A 12,509-nucleotide genomic window follows, 5' to 3' on the forward strand; every position below is an offset into this window, starting at 1 on the left:
AGAAGTTCTGTGGTGTGTTTTTGTTTTTTGTTTTTTTTACAGAGTCTCGCTCTGTTACCAGACAGGCTAGAGTGCAATGGATCTCGGCTTACTGCAACGTCCGCTTCTTGGGTTCAAGCGATTCTCCTGCCTCAGCCTCCCAAGTAGCTGGGACTTCAGATGCCCGCCACCACACTTGGCTCATTTTTGTATTTTTAGTAGAGATGGGGTTTCATGATGTTGGCCAGGCTGGTCTTGATCTCTTGACCTCGTGATCCACCTGCCTCAGCCTCCCGGAGTGCTGGGATTACAGGTGTAAACCACCATGCCCGGCTCTCTTTTTTCTTTTAAAAATTTTTTTATTTGTAGAGACAGGGTCTCACTCCATCACCCAGGCTGGAGTGTAGTGAGCGGTGCAATCACAGCTCACTGCAGCCTCGAACTCCTGGGCTTAAGCAATCTTCCTGCCTCAGCCTCCTGAGTACTGGTACTACAGGCATAAGCCACTCGTACCTCGACTCATCTCATTTTTCTATCACCTCTTTCTAGACCTCACATTGACCCTAGAAAGCTGAAGGGAAGGATGCACCAAGTATCTTCGCAAAACATCTGAGGATCATGAAAACAACATCAGGATGACTTTGATGCATCCCACCTTTCTCTTCAGTTCTAATTCTTGTCCTGACATTGGATTTTCCTGCACAAGGGGAACAGCCTGGCATGGGAGACAAGGAAGAAAGGAACCTCCTGTTTTTCTGGGAGTGGATAAAGCTGGGGTTATCTGGCCCTTCACATCTGAATTGTCTAGTGAAAACAACAAGAAAAATAGTATTCATGATATAAAAATAAAGAAAATGAGAAAAGAACTTTCCAAAATGAAAAAGGGAGAGCCGGATCAGAGCGTATTTTTCTAGGAAAGGAACCAGGACAGAATGAACATAGTTACCTGCTGACAGGCTTTTTCCCAATTTAGCTGAATAATAAAGCCTAGAAAACACACAGCTTGAAAGACTGTACAGATGATGATCCCTGACCACAGACCTAGAAATAGAAATATTTAATAGAGGTTAATTCCACAGAAAACCAGCTGCCCCTGGGGAGTATGTTTTGCCTATCTCACTTCTGTCAGCCATACTGAACATCTGCTTTCATGGCCGACGTAGAGCCCACAGTGGGCCAGAGACCTCTACCCTGCTCCTTCTTGGGCTTCCAGAAGGTTCCGGAAGGTTCTAGAAATCACAGTACTTCCTGAGGCCTCCTCCAAAAGGGCCATCTCTTGTGGTTCAGGATTTCAGAACAAATATTCAGAGGATTTTTTTGGCCTTACTGACTATAATGCTTGAGTATTAAGAAAAATGTCAGTTATAAGAAAATTAAAATTTCCCAGGACCAACTACTTCTGCCCTATTTTCCTCAAAAAAGGGGACTAACATTAAAAAAAAAAAAAAAGCAGAAATCACTAGCTATATAAATTAATAATGTTCCCTGCCTCAGAGTTCCTGCCAGACCTTGGACCTTAACTTGCTCCTGACAGACTTTGCTGGAAGCTCCCAGAGGAGGGCTGTGCACCCAGAGATGACTAGAGAACAGCAAAGGCAGGCCTGGTGGGCACAGGTGGTGGGAAAAGCCCCATGGATCTCAAAGCACCACACAGGACACAGTGGGAGACGCCAGGTGAGGAGGGTTTTTGGTCAACAGTAAACTCATGGCAGAACCAAAAGCGCCAACAATAACCAAGAGACAAGGGCCTGACCATAATAAAAACAGACCTATTTTGGGTTCTGCCCCACAACAGACAGCCCAAGAAACCACCCCTCTCTACAATAAACCCAGGAAGCCAGCCTGCCCTAAATCAGACTTGCAGGAAGCAACATGGCTGCCTCTGGTGACAATCCAGGAAGCTAACCAGTAAATTCTGTAACAATTGGCCCCAAATGGTCAGGACTTGATTAGCAACTGACAGCTTCTCTAACTTTGGTCCGCATTTCCAACTTAGAACCAACCAGAGAAAGTAAGATACATCCCCCTAACCAATCACACGGAGGCCTATTCCTAGTCAGCCCCCTCCAGCATCCCCAGATCAAGTCTCAGGGCACACCTGCAGCCTCCCCTTTTATCCACTGGGATGCTTTCCCACTCCTTTGCCTGCCTTTGAGTCTCTGCCCAAATACAAGTGGTGGCAGCCAACACCCTTACTGAGAATATGCCTTTGCTTGTCTTGCTTGGTTGGTCCTGCTTTATTTCCACAGCTGTCCAGATCCATGTAAGGTTTAAGGTGGCTAGTCTGGGTTCCCGGTTTACAGATTAGGTACAAGGTTGACAGCTCTGTTTCTTGGTACCAGTCACATTTTTTCAGGTATGACTAGCTTGCCCTTTTGTTTGTCTGCTTTTTAGAGGCAGGGTCTTGCTCTGTTGCCCAGGCTGGAGAGCAGTGGCGTGACTACAGCTCGCTGCAGCCTCAAACTCCTAGACTCAAGTGATCCTCCCGCCTTGGCCTCCCAAAGCACTAGGATTATAGGTATGAGTGCGCCCAGCCTAGCCTGCTCTTAGAATAGTATAGTTGGTGTCACCTGCTAGTCATATAAAAAATTAGCAAAAGGAAGCTACTGGCTTCCTCTTTCAAATCCAGTGTTCTCAGTGCATAGAAACTACAAGCTCACCCAAACCATCTTAAACAGAAAATAACTAGCAAACTCCAGCTATAATTTGGAAGTTATGAATTAGATTTCTGGTAGTTTAGCATAGATCATTTAAAGATTTCTATTTGACCCAACCTAGGAACCCAAAGTAGGATGAATATTAGAATCCCATGAGCAAGACCCAGGAATTTACATATTTTAAAAGTCTCCCAGGGATTCTGAGGGTCATTATGATTTTCTGGGGTTGCTTCTGAGAACCTGCAGAATTCTGATGCTCTCCTACACCCTGTATAGGTATACTGCATACCATACTACAGGAAACACAAGATTAAAATCCAGTTCGTACCATACTTTCTTCTAACACGTGGGTGGAAGGATTGACTACAGTCTTCTCATAGAGCCCTCACATCCCCAGGGCCCCCATCATTTCTTTTCAGTGATTCTCAACTTCGACTTTGCACATTTAGTTTTTTTATTTTTGAGATAGAGTCTCACTCTGTCACCCAGGCTAAAGTACAGTGGTGCCATCTTGGCTCACTGCAACCTCTGCCTCCAGCATTCAAGCGATTCTCATATCTCAGCCTCCCGAGTAGCTGGGACTACAGGTGCACACCACCACATCTGGCTCATATTTGTATTTTTAGTAGAGATGGGGTTTTGCCATGTTGGCCAGGTTGGTCTCAAACTCCTGACCTCAAGTAATCTGCCAATTCAGCCTTCCAAAGTGCTGGGATTACAGGCATGAGCCATTGTGCTCTGCCTGTAATCCCAAATATATTCACTTAACAAAATATACTGAGGCTCATCCCTCAGTATATTTTGTTAAATGAATGGGTGAGCCAAGGACAGCACTTGGGATATGGATAGATTTATATTTAAAAGCAGATTCCTCATGCCTGTAATCCCGGATACTTGGGAGGCCAAAGTGGGAGGATCACTTGAGGCAAGGAATTTGAGACCTGCCTGGGCAACATAGCAAGACCCCATCTGTAAAAATGAACAAGAGAATAAAGTAGATTCCTCTTCTAAAAAAATTGAAGTCATAGACATAGAGAATAGCATGATGGTTACCAGAGACTGGTGGCAGGGAGGGGAGGATGTGGGAACAGGAAGTTGTTAAGACACAAAGTTTCTGATAAACAGGAAGAATAAGTTTTGAGGTCAATTGCACAGCAGGGTGACCATAATCAATGTACGTTTTGAATCAACTAATTTCAAATGCCTTACCATAAAAAATAAGTGAGGTGATAAGTACATTAATTAGCTTGATCTAATCATTCCACATTTATACATATATCAAAACACCACACTGTACCCCATAAATGCATACGATTTGTCAATTTAAAATGTAAAAGACATAAAAAAGAATTTAAAGTATTTCCTTAATATTTTATACTGATTGCATGTTACAATGATAATATTTTGTCTATATTGTGTTACATGAAATACATTGCTTTAAAAATAAAAATAGATTCTTATAATATTTGCATTAGCTATCCAATTGGCAAATCCAGAGTATGAATCATACCAGAAACTCAGCTAAATAATTTTCTGCACTATCATGCAAGCCCATTGAACTCTGCACTGGCAATTCTATTCTTTGAACAACTCCTGTATTTTTAATTAAAATATTATTGAACTTGAGAAAGATGTACCACCTAAAGGAACACACTGAACTGTAAGTTCCCCAGAGGTATCAGTTGACTTCTCACTACCTCAGAACCTGCCAAGTACAGATGGATCAAAACAAGGCACACTTTACATCAGTCACTGCTCACCCCAAAGATAATGTCCAACTTTTCATATCATCATTTATTAACTGCCAATATATTCGGAATTATTATTTTAGAAATCAAAGCTGGGCAGTCATTTATTTCCACACTTTTAGAAATAATTAGCTCTGGTAATTTCAGATGCTGTGGATTAAGCTTTTTCTTCCAAATGTGGGAAGGTGCTCGGGTCCACCGCCTTCCTTCTGTGCTGTTCACGTTGACCACGTGCATGCCCTTGTGGGGAGACCCACAGACACACAGCTGAGGCCGTACAGGGAGGGAGGTGGAGACTGCGGAGTGTGATGGGGTGATGAGGAGGGCACTGGCCACCCGATGCCCTCCAAGGATCCAGCCACGCTGCCTGGTGAATACACAGGGCGCTGCTTTAGGATGTACAGTGCCACTGTGAGTGGTGACCCTGTGGCACCCCACGCATGCAGGACAGACCACCTATGACAGCCTCTACCCTGCAGACTCACCCTCAGGGGCTCACACGCTGTCTAAAGAACAGCATGGAACATGCAAAAGGGACGCTTCCGAATGCTTCTTCAGCGGTCCCTGCTGTCACCTCCTTTGGAGAAGTGAGGGCTGGATGACTCAGAACAGGAGGTGAATAGAAAGGGCATCTGAGCTCAAGTTTGTCTGAGTGGAAGACTGCCTGCAGGGGTGGGAGGGGAGGACCACGGAGCCTTGGGGCCCTGGCTAGAGCTGGAGGCCACCTCCTGAACATCTTCTAAGCTCTCTGACAAAACACAGAATGGACGTGAGCGAGCTCCCAAATTTCAGAGGTGGGCCTCAGTAAAAGGCCTGTGTGCTCTGACGGTCATTTCCTGGGCTGGTGAGCAGCTAAGCCCTGCCTGCACAGGTTAGAGCTTACCCATCACTCCAAGTTTGGTTGCAAACATCAGCGCGATCCCAACGGGGAGGCCCACCACATAGTACCCAACGGCATTCACGACGGCTCCCACCTTCTGATTTCCACTCCCCCTCAGAACGCCACCGCTCGTGCACTGCAGGCAGAGAGCATCCCATCAGTGCCAACGAAGCCAGTTCTCCTGAAACACGCCCATCTCCTGAGCACTTCATATTCTGTAGGACTCTGACTCTAAAATCCATGATAAGGTGACAGCATCCTTCTAAACGAATATGATAATAATATTCAATCTTCCTACCTACCCTGGCCCCTCCTGGCAGCTGAAATTTACCACCATCAGAAGAAATTCATAGATCAAAACGGTGCTTAGGGGACTACTACATAATACTTACAGCAAGTGCTTCAAAGAGGTGGGAGACAGCATAAATTGGAACCACCTGAGCCACCAGATTAATGATGTCTCTGTTAGGAAAATAAAGCACATGTTGATTAGGAGCCAAAGTGGAGAAAGAAGTATACAGCTTTCTGGCAGGTGCAGTGGCTCATGCCTATAATCTCAGCACTCTGGGAAGCCGAGGCAGGCAGATCACCTGAGGTCAGGAGTCTGAGACCAGCCTGGCCAATACAGCAAAACTCCATCTCTACTAAAATATAAAGGGAACCGGGCCTGGTGGCGAGCACCTGTAATCCCAGCTACTCAGGAGGTTGCAGCAGGAGAACTGCTTGAACCTGGGAGGCAGAGGTTGCAGTGAGCAGAGATCGCACCACTGCACTCCAGCCTGGGTGATAGAGTAAGACTGTATACTTTTAAAATATATATACATTATAAATATATATATATTTATAATATATATAATTATTATATATATTAATAAATATATTTATATATATATTATAAATATATATTTATAAATATATATTTATAAATATAAAAATATATATCTTAAAAGTATATATTTAAAATATATATTTATTAATATAATATATAATATAAACTATATAATATATAATATATATTTAATATATATATTTAAAAAAGCATATAGCTTTCTGCATGTAACACACATGTGCATGCATTGCCACCAGCAGCCTAGTCAGGGACAGTTCTCCTGTTGCTGGGCCCATAGAGGAAACTAACTGCATGTTGTATCTCATGACTTTTAGGAAAAATACAAAGCACCACACTCTTGACTTCAGGAGATATGTTTCAAGACCCCCGGTGGATACCTGAAATAGCAGAGAGGACTGAACCCTAAATACACCGTGCTTTTCCTATACACTCATACCTACGATAAGGTTAGTTTATAAGTTCTGCACAGTAAGAAAGTAACAGCAGTAGGAACAAAGTGGCTCATAACCACACGCCAGCATCGCTGCTCTTGTGCTTTGGGGCTCTTACCCGCACTGTGAGCCCAGTGCAGACAACCTGAAATAACCATCGGGTGGAAGCACACGCAGCATGGAGACGCTGGACAGAGGGGTGATTTCACGTCCCGGGTGGGGTGTGAGATTTCCTCCTAACACTCATAACAGCATGCAATTGAAAACTTGTGAATTGTTTATTTCTAGAATTTTCCACTTAAGATTTTCAGACCACAATTGACTGCAGGTGACTAAACCCTAGAAAGCAAAACCAAGGATAAGAAGGGGCTGCTGCATAGACCACTTAGTCAGCGTAGACAAATTAAGTGATTTGGTGACCCCCCTCCCCCGTGCCCCACCAGCAACAACAAAAAAAAGTGTGGCTGGGCACAATGGCATACTCTTATCATCCCGGCAAGTTTGGATGCTATGCATATCCTTCTTTTAAGATGATGCCACAGGCCAAGCCTGACTGTGCCTCTCAGTGAGCCTGAGTGAAGCACTACAGAGTAAGAATTAAGTTCCCCCTACAGAACCAAGGTTGGTAAGAGCCATAGATATATTCTGCAGAAATATCCTTGGTTCCTAGAAATACAACTCCTAAAGCTAGAGACTTGGATTCTAATGCCTACACCTGAAGGGAGACAGAAAAATGCTGCCCCTCACCTGGGGAAGCAAGAAATTTACAACACCCTTCAAGTGAATTTGGTCACTCTGAACTAGAACCTAGAACACTGCCTGGCAATAAATATTTGTTTAATTAATAAATAAGAAATCCAGCACTGAGCCAGGCGCGGTGGCTCCCGCCTGTAATCCCAGCACTTTGGGAGGCTGAGGTGGGCAGATCACCAGAGTTTGGAAGTTCAAGACCAGCCTGACCAACATGGAGAAACCCCGTCCCTACTAAAAATACAAAATCAGCCAGGCATGGTGGCACATGCCTATCATCCCAGCTACTCAGGAGACTGAGGCAGGAGGATCGCGTGAACCCGGGAGGTGGGGGTTGTGGTGAGCCAAGATCGCACCACTGCACTCTAGCCTGGGCAACAAGAGCAAAACTCCATCTCAAAAAAAAAAAAAAAGCAATCCAGCACTGAACAACATGATCACTTCCTCCTCATCAAAAAGAAGAGAAATATAGTTATTTTATTAAAATTCTATTTTTTGAATAGGTAACATGCACATGGTCAAAAAACGGAACAATATGAACAAGATAGTGAGGAAAGTCTCACTGCGATGCCCTTCCAGGCTGCCTACTACCAGTCCTGCTCCTCCAGGTGACAATTCTTAGCACTTTTCATGTTTGTCTAGAATCTATGAAAATATAAGCAAATACAAATGTATATTCTTAATTTTCCTTTTTATATTCTATCATTTCACACGCAGCATTCTCTGTATGATGTTCTGTACTTCGCTTTTTCCACCTGAGATATTATATTCACTTTGTTTTTTTGAGACAGAGTCTCACTGTCGCCCAGGCTGGAGTGGAGTGGTGAAATCATGGCTCACGGCAGCCTCAATGTCTCGAGCTCAAGTGATCCTCCCACCTCAGCCTCTCGAGTAGCTAGGACTACAGGTGCGCGCCACCATGCCCAGCAAAATTTTATTTTTTGTAGAGATGGGGTTTCGCCATGTTGCCCAGGCTGGTCTCAAACTCCTGGGCACAAGTGATCCTTTTGCCTCAGTCTCCAAAGTGTTGGGAGACTGAGCCACCGCGCCTGGCCTATATTCACTTTTACATTTCACCAAAGTATATTCTTTTCAATGTGCTGCTGAATTCTAATAATATTTTACTTTGGATTTTTAAATTGATATTAATACATAAGAGTGATCTGTGATTTTCTTTCTTTTTTAGGTGCAAACTTTGTCAGATTTTGGTACCAATGTTGTATTTGCTTCACAAATAGAATACAAATTTTCGTTTTTCTGTGCTCTGAAATTTTCTATGATTTATGTATGTTCGCAATTCCCTATGTTTTGAAGATTTTATAAAATTATCCTTTGGAACCTTCTGGGGTTATGTTTTTGGCATTTTAAAATCGCTTTCTCTTATTTCTCACCAGGAAATCAGTTTACTTAGACCTTCTGTCTTTTCTAGGGTACATACTGATCAATTATTTCCCTAGAAAATGATCTGTTTATTCCAGGTTTCTAGATTTCCTTGAAAAAAGTTGTGCAAAGTGTCTTTTAGGAATTTTTTAAATGATTGTGTTTAGTAGTACCATCCCCCTTCCTTTGTTAGAGGGGCCTTTTCCCGGCCCTGTGACTAAGTTAGGTAGAGTCACCTCTGTTTCACCGATTCTACCAGGTTGGGTTGATCTCGGCCACCTTACAAGTAATTTGATTCTTGAGTTTCCAATGTTTCCCTGTCTCATCAGCTCTATGGTTTGTGGGCCTCTTGTTTTTCATTCTTTACCTGCTGTGGACAGATTCAGTGTCCAACTTCTACCAAATTCCTACTGAAACCATCTGTCTATCCTGGTCCTCATAAAGTTCATCCCGATTCCCTTTGGGAGAAAGGCCAAGTATTTACCGTCACCTTCCCCACTCATGCTGAGTGAGGGATCTACAAACATCTTTTTTTTTTTTTTTTTTTTGAGATGGAATCTCACTCTGTTGCCCAGGCTGGAGTGCAGTGGCATGATCTCAGCTCACTGCACCCTCCGTCTCCCAGGTTCAAGTGATTCTCCTCCCTCAGCCTCCTGAGTAGCTGGCATTGCAGATGTGTCTCACCATGCCTGGCTAAATTTTTTGTATTTTTAGTAGAGACAGGGTTTCCCCATGTTGACCAGCTGGTCTTGAACTCCTGAACTCAAGTGATCCAGCCGCCTCAGCCTCCCAAAATGCTGGCATTATAGGCGTGAGCCACCGCTCCTGGCCTAAACATCTATTCTCCCATAACAAAACAGCTGAAGCTGAAAAATGAATACCTACCATCTGAAGTCAAAAGACAAATGTGTGAAGGATAAGCCATGAAGTTAGTTCTGTCCACTCTGCCAGCTTCCTGAATCCATGAAGGCAAAGTCAATTTGCATTTTGTAACTGCTGATAAAGGTGTCCCAAATAAGAAGTATCCCCACAAAGTTTCTATATAGTCAGAATGTAAACACTAGCATCACTGATGAAGGAAAAAATTCTGCAGAGCACAGGGGACTTATCCAAGAATTCCTCAGTCATCAATCTGAGAATGTGACTTTTGAGACAGCTCACTGGTGAGATTTTAACTTCAATTCAGTTTGCCATATTACGCAACTACTACACACCAGGCAGTCTGGCAGATACTAAGAAACGAAGAGGATTCTTATCATTGGAAACAAAATAATTAACTGAAAATGTAATTAACTGTACTGAAAAGGAGTTTCCACCTTTAAAACATGACCACCAGAAGCATAAAATCATCACCAGTGCCCATTAGTTGGCATGGTAGACTATGGAAACCAGTTCCTACACCGAATATGTTTTTCCCAAGTAACATCAGTGGAGCCGCTGATCTTTTGCAACAACCACAGGCAGCCCCCCTGTGATAGCATCTATCCAACTTAACCATTTTTTTTTTTTTTCTTTTTTTGAGACAGAGTCTCACTCTCATCATCCAGGCTGGAGTGCAGTGGCATGATCTCAGCTCACTGCACCCTCCATCTCCCAGGTTCAAGCGATTCTCCAGTCTCAGCCTCCTGAGTAGCTGGGATTACAGGCACCCACCACCACACTTGGCTAAGTTCTGCATTTTTAGTAGACATAGGGTTTTGCCATGTTGGCCAGGCTGGTCTTGAACTCCTGACCTCAGGTGTTCTGCCCTTCTGGGCCTCCCAAAGTGCCAGGATTACAGGCGAGAGCCACTGTGCCCCACCAGAACCATTTCTTTATCACAGATTTCATTTTTCAAGAAAACCCCAGCACTCACCGGTCGGTAGTGAAAATGTACCCCACGTGATCCTTACAGCTTAACAGCAGGACACTGAAGCCTACAGCAAAGAGCACTGAAGGTGAAAACGGCAGAAGAAACAACACGGTCAGAGAGAGATCCACAGGAAGTGGGGGAGCCTGGGGTTTGCATGCAGAGACTGCACCGGGAGCCTCAGGTGAAGGGGTCTCCGTACCTGTGATGAGCAGGGAAACCGTGGAGGACTTCCGTGCCTGCTCCATGTTTCCAGCCCCCAGAGCAGTTCCCACCCGGACACTGGCAGCCACGCTGAAGCCTGCAGGAACCTAAAACGAAAAAGAAACCTGCAACAACGCAACTGCAGCATGAGAACACATGCAGAGAAGCGGTCTCATGCCCCACACCTGGTGGGAACACTTGGTCCTAAAAGTTTTGAAAAGACCAATCTGCAACATCCCCTTTGTCTAGCTGGAAGCCCCCAGGCTACGGTGGAAACTGAACCCAGGTGATGATGCTTAGCACAGATGGGGCTTTTCTGCAGAGCTTCCAACCTCTGCCACATGGGGATGCTGCACATTCTTCCTCTGGGAGTAGGGGATGCACTGACTCACCAGCAGCCCAGGCTTGTGTCTGGTTTGTTTGTTTGTTTGTTTTAAATAGGGACAGACTCCAGGTGTGGTGTCTCATGCCTATAATCCCAGCACTTTTGGGGGCTGAGGTGGACGAATCACTTGAGGTCAGGAATTTGAGACAAGGCTGGCTAACATAGTGAAACCCCATCTCTACTAAAAAATGCAAGAATCAGCTGGGCACAGTGGCACACACCTGTAATCCCAGCTACTCGGCAGGCTGAGGCAGGAAGATTGCTTGAACCTGGGAGGCGAAGGTTGCAATGAGCTGGGATAGTACCACTATACTCCAGCCTGGGCAACAGAGTGAAACTCCAACTCAAAATAAATGAAATAAAATAAGTAGGGACAGGGTCTCACTCTGTCCCTCAGGCTGGAGTGCAGTGGCACAATCATAGCTCACTACCACCTCAACCTCCAGAGCTCAAACAATCCTGCAACCTCAGCCTCTCAAGTAGCTGGGATCACAGGCATGCGCCACCACACATGGCATGGTGTCTGACCTGAGAGATCATCCAGGGATTCAGTTTAGAAGACAGGAGTGGTATTAAAGGAACTGCGGGGAAGCAGCCCTGCCTTGTGGTTAGGGATCAGGATTGTGAAGCCAGATTGCTTAGGTTCAAATCCCAGCACGCCTCTTATCAGCTACATCACCCTGAGCAAGATACTTACCCTCTCTAAACCTCCAGAGTTTTATCTGTAAAAGGGGTTGAATCATAGAATCTATATCATTGGGTTATTGTGGGAATTTAATAAGTCCGTACATGCTAACTGCTTAGAAGAAGCATGTAGGAATTGCTCAGTAAAGATTTACCATTATTATTTATAAAGTTACCACTTGAAAAATCAATATTAATAAGGAAAAATGAGTCCTCACTTGTTGAAACATGAACATTGCCTTGGGATCAGAACGACTAATAACCAGCTTAAAGAAAATCTGACATAGGCTGGGGAATAAAAAAGTAATAAAAGACTGAGTCTCTGCCTAGAAATTCACAAGTAGGAACAAACATAGCGATCGCCTGACAGATTCTTTATTTATTACAAAAGGAAAGGCAGTAACTTGACAGCAGACACCTGGCAGGCACCACCTTAACCAAGAAATCAAAGTTAATCCTGGCAGGGTGCAGTGGCTCATGCCTGTACTCCCAGCACGTTGGAAGGCTAAGGTGGGAGGACTGCTTGAGCCCAGGAATTTGAGATCAGCCTGGGCAATGTAACAAGACCAAATTTTTTTTAAAAATTAGCTGGGAAAGGCCAGGCGCGGTGGCTCACACCTATAATCCCAGCACTTTGGGAGGCCGAGGCGGGTGGATCACGAGGTCAAGAGATGGAGACCATCCTGGTCAACATGGTGAAACCCCGTCTCTA

At 44.4% G+C, this 12,509-nt stretch overlaps 1 protein-coding gene across 1 annotated transcript in view; it reads right to left on the bottom strand.

Moving 5' to 3' along the window:
* SLC47A1 (solute carrier family 47 member 1) overlaps positions 1-12,509 on the bottom strand; it is a 41,589-nt gene that overhangs the window by 3,824 nt on the left and 25,256 nt on the right. Inside the window, exons 7-11 of the mRNA XM_037733591.1 lie at positions 10,727-10,835; positions 10,531-10,606; positions 5,657-5,726; positions 5,268-5,400; positions 926-1,020 (exon numbers count right to left, since the gene is read on the bottom strand). Coding sequence (XP_037589519.1) covers positions 926-1,020; positions 5,268-5,400; positions 5,657-5,726; positions 10,531-10,606; positions 10,727-10,835 — 483 coding nt within the window. The remainder of the gene's footprint in view (positions 1-925; positions 1,021-5,267; positions 5,401-5,656; positions 5,727-10,530; positions 10,607-10,726; positions 10,836-12,509) is intronic.

The sequence above is a fragment of the Cebus imitator genome, unplaced genomic scaffold (assembly GCF_001604975.1).
Source record: "Cebus imitator isolate Cc_AM_T3 unplaced genomic scaffold, Cebus_imitator-1.0 Scaffold538, whole genome shotgun sequence".
Taxonomy (NCBI): domain Eukaryota; kingdom Metazoa; phylum Chordata; class Mammalia; order Primates; family Cebidae; genus Cebus; species Cebus imitator.